The sequence below is a fragment of the Vulpes vulpes genome, chromosome 7, assembly GCF_048418805.1.
Source record: "Vulpes vulpes isolate BD-2025 chromosome 7, VulVul3, whole genome shotgun sequence".
NCBI lineage: Eukaryota > Metazoa > Chordata > Mammalia > Carnivora > Canidae > Vulpes > Vulpes vulpes.
The window spans coordinates 107,762,351-107,776,977 of NC_132786.1; the positions used below are offsets into that span (position 1 = coordinate 107,762,351).

The following is a 14,627-nucleotide window of genomic DNA, read 5'->3' on the forward strand; positions in this document are numbered from 1 at the left end:
TGAGGTTCTTTGCATGGAGCTGGGGCTCAGCCATGTTATTCCCTTACCATGTGGAGGGACAGCTTTTCCTCCAGAAGAGAGGTCAGCAGCCACGGTCGCCCCTTCCCCCCTTGAGTTTGCTTCTTGGAAATAAGTCAATCCTAGTGGCTCCTGATTCCGAGGAGGGGAAGACCGGAATGGTGAACTCAAGGCCAGCAACAGATGCTTGCCCGGCCTCTCTCCTTGTGTCTTTGGGTGTGAAACTTAGTTTTCCCTGAACAAAATGAGGGCAATTTCTGCCTCAGGAACAACTGCAGAGGTGGGGGGGTGGGCAGAGAAAGGTTGTTAGTGATGGACGTGTTGTCACAGAGAACAGTGGTGTGGTTGTCATCGTTTCAGGAAGTCAAGTGTCCACGCACTGACGTGCCAGGACAGCTGGCTATCAATTGCCAAATGAGTCATTCAAAGAAGTCTTGGCAAAGTAGAGAGAGCCTCCCACAGACCCCATCAAGAGTTTGATGGTGTGGGTGGGACTCGTGTTGGGCCCTGGTGGGCGGGGTGGATTTAGGTGGAGACTGGAGGGAGAAAAGAGGCTCTGCAATGCCGGGGGACCCATGTAGGGAGAATCCTGGGCTCAGGAGCTCATCAGTCTCACCTCCCTCTGCCCCTCACCTGCAGACAGCCCTTCTCTTCCTTCAGATGTGGCAATGGTCCACCATCTTGGAGCTGTGCCATCTGATCTGAAGGCTGCTGTCATCATTCATAATGTCACAGCAGCTAACATTTACTGAACCCTACTGCATGCCACTTGAATTTACTCATTCAACCCTCTTGACACCCCTAGGAGGTGCATGTACCGTGATCCCCGTTTTACAGATGAGGAAACAGAGGCACAAAGAGGTTGTGCTATTATCCCAGCAGGGGAGCTGGAAGTCAGTCCCAAGCAGCCCCAGAGGCAGCCCTTTTATTCACCATGCCGTATGACATCCAGAGACCTCAGTCCTCACTTCTCACAGGAGGTTACATAGCATCTGCTGTCCCCATTCCTCTATCTGAATCCACTGGCATCTTTTCTGTTAAGGGACCAGTGGCGGAAAACTAAATCCACCCCCAGCACCCCCTGCAAGATCACCCACCACGGAGCTTTCAAGCAGAAGCCAGCAGGCCTGGACCCCGACCCAGCAGCCCGGAGGTCAGCTGCGGAACGGAAACCTGCATATCATGGGTAAGTGGGCCCACCTTCTGTGCCGGCTTCCAGGGAGGGAGTGCTGTCCCCTGGCCCTTGGAGAGAGATTGCCAGCCCACCATTTCAGGATGCATGCTTCACAGGAAGAGGGAGCTGACTGTAGTACAAGACAACCTACAAGTTGTGTTAAGTAGAGTTTGTCTTGAGGCCTTCTGGGAGGTTCTAGAACCCATTCTCTAAACCTTCTGATTGAGATGAGAAAGAGGAAAGAAAACCCACATTCAAACTGTATGTGTGTGTGTGTGTGTCTCCATGGGAAAATTCACGCATATTGGATTAGAATAGAAAGAATAGAGTGGTCTGGAAAGGTGAGGGGATGAATAGAAGGCCCACCAGATAGACGGACAGTTAGGGCAAAAATATAAAGATAGGAAGGAAAGTTCTCTGGGGTCAGACACAAAGCCTCGCTCACAAAGCAGGGATTCAACTCATAAAAGGGCCCCCAAGATTCGACTCTTCTTGCAATCAGGAGCTTAGGAAAAATCCTGTTTGTTTTGGGGAGCTCAGGTTCTGCACCAGACATAAGCCATGCTCCTTCCCACCAGCCACGCTGAGGACTTCTACTCTGCACAAAGCCCTCTCCAGGGGCTCAGGAGTAATTTCAGGCCACAGGGACTCCCCTGGTCCCCTGTTGCTGTCACCTTCCCCACGTCTGACTCTGGATCCTGGATATCTCTGTGGCATTTCTCCCTTTAGAAGCTTCCTGAAGATGTTGGTCAAAGCAGAGTGAAGTAGGTGACAGGGAGAGTCTGTTGATTTTACTTTTCCTGATTCCATCTATCTGAGCTAAGCAGTAAAAATTGAGAGGTAGATGAGTGTCTTCAGGGGGAACAGCCTGGTCATTTAAACCCTTGCTCTGGGCAGGCAAACATGTGTGCGTCTGGAAATTTTCAAAACTTGGGTTATCACAAGAACTAGAGTAATTTTGGCTATTTTCCATTTATGTAGATGACTTTGAATCTAAATTCACGTTCCATACTGTGGAAGACTTTCCTCCTCCGGATGAATATAAACCATGCCAGAAGGTTTACCCCAGCAAGATCCCCAGAAGTAAGTACCACCCTGGGAAGCCTCCTGCTTTTTCCCTGACCCTCCAGAATGAAGTGCTTAGTGTTCTTTGGCCACAGGTTGCCTAAAGGATCGCATCATCATTTCATTGTACTACTGCAAGAATACAGTGCTATTCGTACTTCTAGAAATGTCTAAACACTTATTTGTCTTGGCCCCAAGGATTCATTTAGAAGCTTTTAGCTTTTTACAGAACTCCAGAGTTAATTGTTTGACTTTGGATTTAAGTGCCTGGATTTACCACTTGTCCCTCCCCTCCCTAGGGCTTTTGACAAGGGGGCTAAACACCCAAGACAACAGCAAAATGGGATACAGGAGCTTTGTATCAATAACCAGAGAATAAAAATTTAAAAAAAAATTCAGGACTCTGGTAGACTATGAAATGGGGAATCTCCTTAGGTCAGTGGTTCTCAACCTTGAAGACACATTAGGATGACCTGCAGAGCTTTGAGAAATCCCAAAGGCCAGGCTGCACCAAGACCAACTAAATCAGAATATACAGGGTGGGACCCATGTGTCAGTATTTCTGAAAGCTGCCCCGTGAGTCCAATGTCCAGCCAGGGCTGAAAAATCTCAGGCTGGTAAGAGCCTGCCTTCTCCTAACTTCATCATATGGCCAACCTCCAAGTAGAGGCCTTCACTCTGCTTCTCTGTTTAGCCCTAAGAGTGGAAGAAGAAGAGGCTGGTGTATCCCTCAGGGGGCAGGGAGGCAAGTCTTAGGCAAACAGGGGGGCACCTAGGTGGCTCAGTTGGTTAAGCGTCTACCTTCAGCTCAGGTCATGATCTCAGGGTCCTGGGATCGGGTGTCACGTTGGGATCCTTGCTCAGTGGAGAGCCTGCTTCTCCCACTCCCTTTGCCTGCTGTTCCCCCTAGTGGTCCTCTCTCTCTCTCTGTCAAATAAATAAATCTTAAAAAAAAAAAAAAAAAAGGAAACAAAGAAAAGCAAGGTGGGGTGTTAACCACACAGCCATGCCACCTGTTAGTCCACATGAGCTGGACTGGTCATGTGGTCCAGTACTGAGCCAGGCCAGTTGGGCAGGAGCTGGTAGGAGGGGCAAGAGTCAACAACACCGAGTAAGGATGTTTCCCATCCTATGACATAAGTAAAGCCCCCAGCCCCAGACATCTATGGACTAGCATGGAAAATCAGGGGACAGCCTGGGTGGCTCAGCAGTTTAGCGCCACCTTCAGCCGAGGGTGATCTTGGAGACCCAGGATCGAGTCCCACATTGGGCTCCCTGCATGGAGCCTTCTTCTCCCTCTGCCTGTGTCTCTGCCTTTCTCTCTCTCTCTCTCTCTCTCTCTCTCTCTCTGTGTGTGTGTGTGTGTCTTCATGAATAAATAAATAAAATCTTTAAAAAAGAAAAGAAAAGAAAGAAAAGAAAAAGAAAAGAAAAGAAAAGAAAAGAAAAGAAAATCAGTGTCCTGGGATAGCCCAAGACCATGAATTGGACTCTTTGACCCTTTTCCTTCAGAGCGACTCTGGCAAAGTCCTTTCTCCAAGGTTCAGCTTCCTGCAGGCAGACCAGAGAGCTTGAGCCTGCTTCCTCCTCAGGTCACAGGTCCTCTTGGAAGCAGCCTGGGCAGGTCTTTGCCTGCGGGCCTGTGGATCGCACATTTAGGAAGAAGTGACCTTGTGTGCTTTTTAAAAATATGTAAAAATTACTGCTCTGAACTAAGAGAGAGAGAGAGAGAGGAAGGAGAGAGGAGCAGCATAAGTGGAGGGCCAAAGGTGGAGTCAGTATTGTCAGCACTCCTACAAGGCTCATTTCCTTTCCCTAAGCGAGGGTTTGCTAACTGGCCCCCTTCATGCCACAAACCCCACCTTTTTCTGTTACCCAGACAGTAACACAGGCATGCGACACCTGGCCCCAGGAGGCTTTTCAGTTACTGACCCCTACCCTAAGCCAGAGGTCAGCCAACATTTTCTCGATAGAGCCAGAAATGACATGCTTGACGCTCTTCAGGCCACATGGTCTGGGTCACAACTCCCTGGTTGTGTTTTGACCTGCAAGGAGCCACGGACAGTACATAAATGAATGAACATGGCTGTCTTCCAATAAAACTTTATTTATAAAAACAGGTGCTGGCTGGATTTGATCTGCTGGCCATAATTTTGCTGATCTCTGCACTAAACCATTCCAGAAAAGCAGATTCTTCAAAACCTCACTTCTTTCTCAGTAGTGTGCTAGGCAGTCCTTCCACCTTCAGACTCGTCGCTTCTAAAGTTAGCTGCGCTTTGAGGCCCCGGCACCCAGTCTCCTCCAGAAGGGAAGAGAGGCTGTGCCTCCCACCGCTCGCCGGCCAGGAGGGTGCAGCTGGCCATCTCTGCTGTATTCTTCTCATCTCAGAGAAATGGTCAAATCAGTGCCCCCCCCACCACACACACAAATAATCAGATGCTCTCGGGATGATGCAGTTAAAAAGAAAAAAGAAAACCTGCTAAGTGAACTGACATCCTACAGACCAGAAAGGGTATTTACGATTTCAAAAATAAAATGTGGTTTCATTTATTTATTTTATTTTTAATTTATTTTTTTACACCTTACTTTTTTTTTTGACTTTTGAATTTGGAATAATTTCAGACTTACACAAAAGTTACAAGAGTAGTACACATAAATGTGGTTTTAGATCCATGCAGCATTGGCAGGCATAAAATCCTCCAGTGGTTTCCTAGCACAATTACACGAGCACATTCCTGCCGCCCCTGTAAGCCGCAGGGTACAACCTTGGTAATTCTATTAGTGTGAGTCTGATACAGTTCATGCCTGTCTGATTCCATTTCTTCTTACAGTTTTTCTCCTGCTCCCCATTGACCTGGTTCCCCAAGAGTGGTGTTCTTCATGGTCTGGGAGACAGTGCTGGTTCTGTGGGATGAGTGCGTCCTCACAGTCATCAGTTCTGGCTTTGTCTCCTCCCGCCTGCTCGCTTTCTCTCTGTGCTCCTGACACACACACAGCACACAAATACCCTAATGCTTCGCTTTTCCACTTGTCTCTTCACCATCTCCACCCAGCAGGTAGTAGCTATTTTCTTTCTTTGATAGGATGACCTGACCTAATTTTTTTTTAATGTTTTAAACATGCATTAGGTTCCCCAATGAGTCAATCATAGAATTACCATACGACCCAGCAATTCCACTCTTGGGTGTATGCCCAAAAGAATGGTAAATAGAGGTTCAAACAAGAGCTCACACTGCACTCTTCACAACAGCCGAAAGGTAGAAACATCCCAGTGCCCATCGGATGACGAATGGATAAACAAAATGTATAGCCATGCAATGGAATATTCTTTGACAGCAAAAGGGAATGAGGTGTGGATACGTGCTACAGCGTGGGTGAGCCTGGAAAACATCATGATGAGTGACACAATGCAGACACAAAAGGCCACATGTTGTAGGATACCATTTACGTGATGTAGCCAAAACAGACAAATCCTCGGAGACAGGAAGTCGATTTAGCACTAGTTGGGCTGGGGAGACAAAGAATGAGGAGTGGGTGCTAATCGGTGTTGGTGTCTTTTTGGGGTGATGAATATGTTCTGAAACTAGACAGAGGGGATGGTTGCACACCACCAGTGGTATTCAAGGCCACTAGGGGTAAATTTTATGTTGTGTGCATTGTGCTGTTACAATAAAAAGAAAGTAGGGGGGAAAGAAAAAGAAAGTAGGAGGAAATATCTCATCAGCAGGAATCTTTGGGAGAAATTGCATAGGTCACAAATATTTACTTACATAGTGATGGTAAAAAGAGTGCAGTTATCATCATATTGAAAGATGCTTACTGAGGCTCTTAGCCACTGGAGAGATGTAGTTAAATGATCCCCTGACATGCCCTCAAGAAATTCACATTTTGGTGGCGAAAGGGAGGAGGGACGGACACCCAAACACAACATTTCAGTCTGGTGTTCCCAGCAAAACCATCCTGATCACGTTCAGTGGGAAAGTGGCTTGTTAGAAATCTGTTTACAACACAACGCTCCCCCGCACCCAAATTGTGACTTAAAAATACATAACATGAAGTTCTCCAGCTTAACCATTTTTAAGTGTACGATTCAATAGTGTTAAGTACCTCCACACTGTTGTGCAGCCAATCTCCAGAACTCCTTTCACCCAGCAGAACTGAAGCTCTGTACCCATTAAACCCATTAAAATGGCAACCACCATGCCACTGTTCTAAGAGTTTGACTATTCTTATACCCTGTATAAGTGGAATCATATAATATTTGACTTTTTGAGACTGGCTTTCTCTCATTTAGTGTAATGTCCTCAAGGTTATTCAGTTCAAAGCATGTGTCAGAATTTTCTTCCTTTCTAAGGCTGACTTTTAATCCATTGTACGTATGTATAACATTGTGGTGATCCATTCATCCATCAGTGGCCACTTGGGTTGACTCCATGGTTGGCTATTATGAATAATGCCACTATGAACATGGGTATACAAATATATCTGTGTCCCTGCTTTCAGGTCTTTTGTGTGTATACCCAGAAATGGAATTGCTGGATCATATGGTAATTCTATTCTAATTATCGGAGGAACAACCATACTGTTTTATGTTTTACACTCCCACCATTTTACATTCCCATCAACAGCACACAAGGGTTTCTCCACATCCTCCGTAACACTTGTTACTCTCTTTTTTAATAGTAACCATCCTAGTAGGTGTGCAGTAGTATCTCGTTGTAGTCCAATTCCTATTTTAAAATAGTGACTTTGCACTTACAGTGAAACTAGCCTCAATTATTTCCATTAGCAAAGTAACTTCACCAAGTGCTGCAATAAGTTCAATGGTACCAGGCGGATCATGTCATGAAATCAAAGGATCCGGTGCACATGGGTGGCTCAATGGTTGAGCATCTGCCTTTGGCTCAGGGCTTGATTCCACAGTCCTGGGATCAAGTCCCTCATCGGGCTCCCTGCAGTGAGCCTGCTTCTCCCTCTGCCTGTATCTCTGCTTCTCTCTCTGTCTCTCATGAATAAATAAATAAAATCTTTAAAAAAAAAAAAAAAGAAGAAAGAAAGAAAGAAAGATCAAAGGATCAGCTATCCCAAGACTGAGAGAATCCATAGACACTTGCCAGTGGCTGAGCATTTATCTCCACCTTTGTGGAGGGCAGCAGGGCAGTAAGGACCTCCGCCCTGTACTTACTGTAGCCGTTCTCCTTCATAAACTGTCTTCCAGCATCCCACTCTCTGACCACCTTTCCTGTCCTTCTAGATTACTCCTTTATTCCTCCGAGCCACCAAAGGTGCTGTCATGTCTATAAAACACCTCCCTTGACCTAGTCTGGCCCCTGGGCCATTTCTCTGCTGCTCTCACGGCCAGTGCCGTCTGCATTCTGAGTAACTCTTACCCCTGGCCACCCACTTCCAGCAACAATGAAGTTCCTTTTACAGCAAAATACAACATTTTCCTTCCTGTTTTATGAAGAAATTGATTCTCCTTTAGCTCTGTTGTTGTATCCAGTCGTATTTATGAAAACTAGTGGCCACTACTTTCTTACAGAGAAACCCATCTTACTGCCCGGTGGTTCTTCAAAGGGAGGATTTTGCCCCCCATGGGACATGTGGTACTGTCTGGAGACATTTTTTGTTATTACAAATGCCAGGTTTGGCATCCAGTGGGTAGAGACTAGGGCTGCTGTCAGACAGGCCACCCCCACCACAAAGAGTTATCCAGCCCCAAATGTCAATAGAACCAAGTTAGGAAACCCTGGTCCAAAGGAAGGCTCTTCTGTTGTAGACTGGAGTTTCTTAAATCTAAGAAGTAATTTTAAACTCATTTGCCACATGGAATTAGGTTAGGGGCTGTATATCAGTGTCTTTTTATTTTTAACCTAGTTAATAAACTGGCTAAAAATCTAGCACTCCCTATGTCATTTGCCCCAAAATATCTTTATCCTAGAACAAGTGCACTCATTAATTTAAAAAGTATCTTAATGAAAATTTCAGTGTCCGTTGGATTAATGTTTTATAAGTTGTAGAGACCCTTCCAGTGCTAGTTCATTTTAAAAACTGTATCTTGGGGATCCCTGGGTGGCTCAGCAGTTTGGCGCCTGACTTTGGCCCAGGGCGCGATCCTGGAGTCCCGGGATGGAGTCCCACGTCGGGCTCCGGGCATGGAGCCTGCTTCTCCCTCCTCCTGTGTCTCTGCCTCTCTCTTTCTCTCTGTGTCTATCATAAATAAAAATAAATAAATCTTTAAAAAAAAAACAAAAAATAAATAAAAACTGTATCTTAGGGATGCCTAGGTGGCTCAGCGGTTGAATGTCTGCCTTTGGCTCAGGGTGTGATCCCGGAGTCCCAGGATCGAGTTTCACATCAGGATCCCTGCATGGAGCCTGCTTCTTCGTCTGCCTATGTCTCTGCCTCTCTGTGTGTCTCTCATGAATAAATAAATAAAATCTTTAAAAATAATAATAAAAAATAAAAACTGTATCTTACCTTACAGATTCTCCAGATGGACTTGCATGTTCATTGTAGAAAACTTAAAAAGTATTTTTTTTAAATTTTTATTTATTTATGATAGTCACAGAGAGAGAGAGAGGCAGAGACGTAGGCAGAGGGAGAAGCAGGCTCCATGCACCGGGAGCCCGACGTGGGATTCGATCCCGGGTCTCCAGGATCGCGCCCTGGGCCAAAGGCAGGCGCCAAACCGCTGCGCCACCCAGGGATCCCTTAAAAAGTATTTTTAAGAGATTAAAAAAAGCAGTAAACCCAGGTGGAATCAATTCAATATATTATTTCCATTTTTTAAAAAAATATTTGAGATGATCCTATTTATACAATTTATAGCCTGTTTTTTCTCCTAAATTTCAAACATCACCCCATATTATTTTGTTTTGTAAACATTCAGAAGGCCACTTTAGGGACGCCTGGGTGGCCCAGTGGTTGAGCGTCTGCCTTTGGCTCAGGGCATGATCCTGGGGTCCTGGGATCGAGTCCTGTATCAGGCTCCCTGCAGGAGCCTGCATCTCCCTCTACCTATGTCTCTGCCTCTCTCTGTGTCTTTCATGAATAAATAAAATCTTCCTATTAAAAAAAAAAAAAAGAGGCCACTTCATATTCCGTCATATGGTAGTGAACCCTGCATTTCCTAAATAGTTTTGTTGAACACAGGGTATTATCAGTTTTTTACTATCATAAATGATCTGAATGAGTAGTTCTGCTTTTCATGCTGTTTTGTAAGGAACATAGCAGCCTGGATTGTCTGGAGGGCTTTGGGTTGTGGTTATTTAATTCCCTGTCTGGGGGAATTAGTCGATTCCTTGGGTGGTTCAGTTGATTAAGCATCTGCCTTTAGCTCAGGTCATGATCTCCAGGTCCTGGGATCAAGCCCTGAATCAAGGTGGGACTCTGCTTCTCCTTCTTTCCTCTGCCTCTCTCCCGGTTTGTGCTCTCCCTCTCTCTCTCTCTCTCTCTCTCGCTTGCTCACTCTCAAATAAATAAAATCTTTAATAATAATGATAATAATTTCTGGTCCGTGACAGAGGCAGAACAGAAAAGCCTTGTGTTGCATGCAGCAGAAAAAGAGCCACTGAGGGACACCATTCAGAACACCGGATTCACAGAAAAGTTCTGGAGGGCCTGGGAATGTGGATTTAAAACTTGGCTAGACCAACCAAATCATATAGATGTACACATACACACACATACATAAGTAAATGCCAAACTAAAACATCTGGAGGGATAACCAGTAAGCTTCGAGTAGCGGTGGTAACTCTGAGATAGAAACTGGGATTAGGCCAAGAAGAGGCACTTGAGGTTGTTTTGCGTTTTTACTTCCTATTGTCTTCCTCTATATTCTTTCAACCCTTCATTATGAGAAGATATGTGTATGTAACTTGTGTAATATTTAAACAAAATACATTTTAGAAGATGAGTTGGATCCTCCTAGAACAGAGCTTGATTTATTCAGCATATATTTTACCCTTTCCTCCTCTTTTTAGCCAACCCTAGCACTGCACGTGGCACATTTGGGGCACTGGACAGATGAGCGAGTCTGGAGACGGTGGCTTGTTCTGAGCTAAGACGCTTTTCCGGCCTTTATTTATTTCTTTATTTTAAAGATTTTATTTATTTATTTATTTATTTATTTATTTATTTATTTAATGAGAGACACACACAGAGAGAGAGAGAGAGAGAGGCAGAGAGGCAGGCAGAGGGAGAAGCAGGCTCCATGCAGGGAGCCCGAGGTGAGACTCGATCCCAGGACCCCGGGATCACACCCTGGGCTGAAGGCTCAACCGCCGAGCCACCTGGGTGTCCCTCTCCCGGGCCTGTAGACGACAGGCCTTGATAAGCTGTCCCCATCTAGCAGATCGGACGAGCTGCCTCCTTGTCCCATTGTGGAAGCAGTGGGTGGACACACCCAGCCTGGGGCCGGGAGCCTCAGGGTTTCGGGTTGACCGGCTCATGTACCCCAGTCCCCTTGCCGTCGCCCTACGTGCTGCTTTGCTCGGAGCTGCTCTGCGGGGCGCACAGTGGTCCCTGGGCCACCAGGTGCTGAGAGCTTCCCTGTTCCTTGCAGGCCGCACGCCGGGTCCCTGGCTCCATGCGGAGGCGGCAGGGCAGAGCCCGGATGACATCAGGGGCAGGAATTCTCAGGTAAGGACCCCCAGCTACAAGGCAACGCGTACAGTTCCAAACTCCGAGGAGGGAAAGGGAGGGGGCTCCCCCCTGAATCCTCCCCCCACCCAGAAGCAAGGCTGCCCACCCAGAACCCCTTTGGATTCTTTGCGTAACCCATTGGCTTCCCCTTCATTCTTCCCCAGTTACGACGGCTTGAGAGGCCGGAGACAAAACTCCGTAACATGTATCAGACGTGATTCAAGGTTGTCTTGTTTATAGACTACAGCATATCTTACTGCACCCATGGGTGGGGGGTTTCTCCCATCAACGTGAGGATTTCTTGTGGCCAAATTTAGTCACAAGTCGCAGTGGCCAGAGGAAGCTGGGAGGGGACCCTGGTGGGTTCCTGTGGGATGAGACAGTCTTTGAAAAAAAATGCCCTCCTTCTCCCACCAGGCAGCTCAGACAGACCGTGTCCTCACCTGGGCAGAGCTGCCGTCTCTCTGCCCACGACCAGGGTCTCATCTCGAAAGGCCCTTTGTTTCTTTGAAAACACCCACTTAGTCCTGCCCTGGCCTCCTCCTGTTTCAGAGGTCTGAGTGGCAAAGGGGGTGGCCTGCTGGCCAACGGGGCCCTGCTGCCGCCACATGGGACGGCACAGCAAGGGACGTGAGTGGGGGGACGAGGCCCTGGACACGGGAGGAGTTCCTGGCAAGAGGGCAAGGCCAATCTAGGGATTAGGATAACTGCTCCGAGGATCCCAGCCTCAAAGCTGGGTGTAGGATTGCAGGAAAGGCAAAAGAAAACCGAATATACACAAAATTCACAGGCATCCGCTCTGGGAGATGACTGTTGATTTTTTTACTCTTCTTCCTAGCACATTTCTGCAATTTCTGAATTTCTACAGTGAATACGTTACTCCTGTGGTCAGGAAAATACAGTAATAATCAAAATAATCGTCTCTACATTATACACTTCTTTACATGTTTTCAGAGAACTTGCACCCATGATCTCGTTTGATCCTTTCAGTAACTCTGTGATGTAACCTGGAGAGATACCCTTAATGACCTTTTTTTCAGTCAAGAAAACTGAGCTCCAAGGGTTTAAGGAACTTGCCCAAGGTCACTCTTCTTTTATGGCTAAGATCCCCAAGTAGTCTAGGCCCAGGTGGGAGTCCTGACCTGGAGATTTAAAGGCCTGGGTCTCTCCAGCAAATGGTTTTTCTTGAGTTTCTATCAAGTGCTGGTATTTGGTCTCAAAAATGTTTATTAGATGGCATTAGGTCTTCAGATGCCATCAATTCTAATATCCCATTTCACCCCTTTACCACCCACAAGCCCCTGGGTCAAAATCAGCCCCTTGCATCTGATGGGACCCTCAGGCCCTGGCTGCCATGTACAAATGCAGGAAGGCTTTGGTGCCCAGCCCCAGGGTGGGTTGTTTGTGTGTGAAGAATCTTCTAAACCCACTTGGTAATGTTATTGTGTTTCTGCAGTTATCTCTAAAGACGCTCCGGTGAGAAGACAGATGAAGCCAATGCCCTGTGAGCCACCTGGGCCTCCGTGTCGCTAGATGGGCATCCCCAGGAGAACGTGTCTGTCCACGTCATACTTAAGTTGTAACTCAGTTGACATACAAGCTCTGAGTGGAGCATTTATTTATTGTAAATATGTGGTTTGCACAGGCTTTAAATCAGTATGATAGTCGACTTTTACTTGCGTAATTTAAAAAAACCACAAACATTGTTTCTCCATTTTTTTAAGATGCATCTTGTCATTCATCTGTCATGACAGAGAGAGCCCTGTCCCCACCCCATGGTGTTCCATTCCATGAGTGTAAATATGCGTGCGGGCTGGCCTTTCCTAGATTCTGAACCGTGTTTAGAAGATTCCTTAGTTTCCAAGTAGTCCCAAAGTCATAGTATCCACAGCCGCTTCTTATTGGCATGATTCTATAGTCTCATTGCACCAACTGCAAAGTCAAACCAAATAATGCCTTATAAATGATGCAGCTCAGAGAGAGTAGCATATCCCCACACCCAGACAATGCCACACAGCCTCCAGTGAACGGGATGCCATGTCTCGCTTCCGTTTTGCACACCAGGGATGATTTTTTTTTTTTTTTTTTTTTTGCTGCCTAATGTAAATATAATGCAAAATAAAGGCAGGAGTGGGCTTGGCCCCTCCAATGCCAACCACAGGGCCCTTTTGTAACCGAATGATCCTACAAGTAGCCAATGTTCTTACTGTTTACAGTCCCCTATGCCTACCTTCCCACGGCTCTCCTCCTGTCCTGCTAAGTTCTTCCGCCCCATCCTGGCAGCCAGGGTAAAGCAAGATTTATGAGATTTTGGGTATTTTTTCTGCAAGTTAGAAACATACATAATTACAGTCAAGTACAAATTCTATCTCAGAGATTTTTTTTTCTCCCCGAGAGCGGGATTTTCATGGAAAATATGACATGAGTACGTGTAGATTGAAGCATATTAGCAAGTATCTGCCTCACATACCCGGTGCCTCACTCTCACCCTTAGGAACCCTGGAAGCACCCACCAGGCAAACTAGCTCCCTTCTGAGCTCAAGAGGACCTGACTGGTCTGAAAGCTCCCCCTTCCCTGTGGGGGCACACTTCTCTGTCGGGGAGAAGCGCACAAGTCCAGACACCCCTGAATATGGACTTGGTCAGGATGGGCTCTGACTGCTACGCTCACACTCTTTCTCAAGCTGGCAAGGAAATGGAAGTGTGGTTTTGCTTGCAACGGAACCCAAATGCTCCCCATCCTTGGAGGGGAGGCTGTCACAGAGGAAGGAGAGAAAATAGAAGCAAACAGACTAAACCCCAGGTCTGTGCTCAAAATAGATACAGATTAAAGGAAATAGGGGGAGGGGGACGGGAAGAGCAGTGGAAAGGAAGTGTCCTTTGGAACCACTCACTCATGTGCTCAGACCTCAAGGACACCGTGTCCAGACCACACCAGCCAAAAAAGGTAGCGGGTCAGGAGGGATTGGGCAAATGTGACTGCTTGCACTTTGCTGTTGTCTAAAGACAAGGATGGCATCCTGCATCCTTGTTGTGCTTTCCCATCCCAGAGAGAAGCAAGTGAGCAAGGTCAAGTGCCCTTCTCTGGGGAATCAATCATGCCAAATTATAACCGCTTAAATCAATTGGAAAAGAAGCTTTTGCAGGTCATCAGCTCGGGGCATAGCCGATTTGTTTTATCGGTTCTGGAGGGTTTCCAAAAGGTCAGGATTTCTTTAGTGTAACGGGATCCACTCCATCTCCCTCCCACTTGTATAAAAATAATTACAAGGGCTTTAATTATCATGATGAAGAAGGCCCAAAACAAAGGCAAGTCCACCTTCAGAGGAGACTGGCTGCCCTGATGAGGCATTTCTACATTCATGTTCTGCATCACTGGAAGAGAAATCAAAAATAAAACTGTCAAGGACAGGGGGAAGGGATGAAAAGAGAAACCAAAAATTGCAACTAGGGAGAAATCTCAGGAATCTGGCATCATGTCGCTCCTCGAGACCTGTCACTGAATCCACACCCTTCACCCTCCTGCCTCTGGCAGGACCCACCTGTAGCCCCTTGACCATAAACTCACGCAGAGGCACCGAGTTACAGCGCTCTTACCACCCTCGAGTCTTCTCACGGACACTGTCGTCTGTGGTTCCCCCGTGTTTCATATGTATTTTATATTTATTGATGTGCCCTCCGCAGACTCATTTCTTTGTATCTAATAAACTTTAATAAGTGGAAA

The 14,627-nt window shown here is 46.5% G+C and overlaps 1 protein-coding gene across 3 annotated transcripts in view; it reads left to right on the plus strand.

The window, feature by feature from the left end:
• Positions 1 to 14,627, plus strand: part of WIPF3 (WAS/WASL interacting protein family member 3) — an 82,063-nt gene extending 67,436 nt beyond the window's left edge. For all 3 annotated transcript variants that reach the window (XM_072764635.1, XM_072764638.1, XM_072764636.1), the window contains exons 6-9: positions 1,061 to 1,204; positions 2,174 to 2,275; positions 10,824 to 10,900; positions 12,360 to 14,627. In XM_072764635.1, the coding sequence (XP_072620736.1) occupies positions 1,061 to 1,204; positions 2,174 to 2,275; positions 10,824 to 10,900; positions 12,360 to 12,383 (347 nt within the window). In that variant the 3' untranslated portion in view covers positions 12,384 to 14,627. The remainder of the gene's footprint in view (positions 1 to 1,060; positions 1,205 to 2,173; positions 2,276 to 10,823; positions 10,901 to 12,359) is intronic.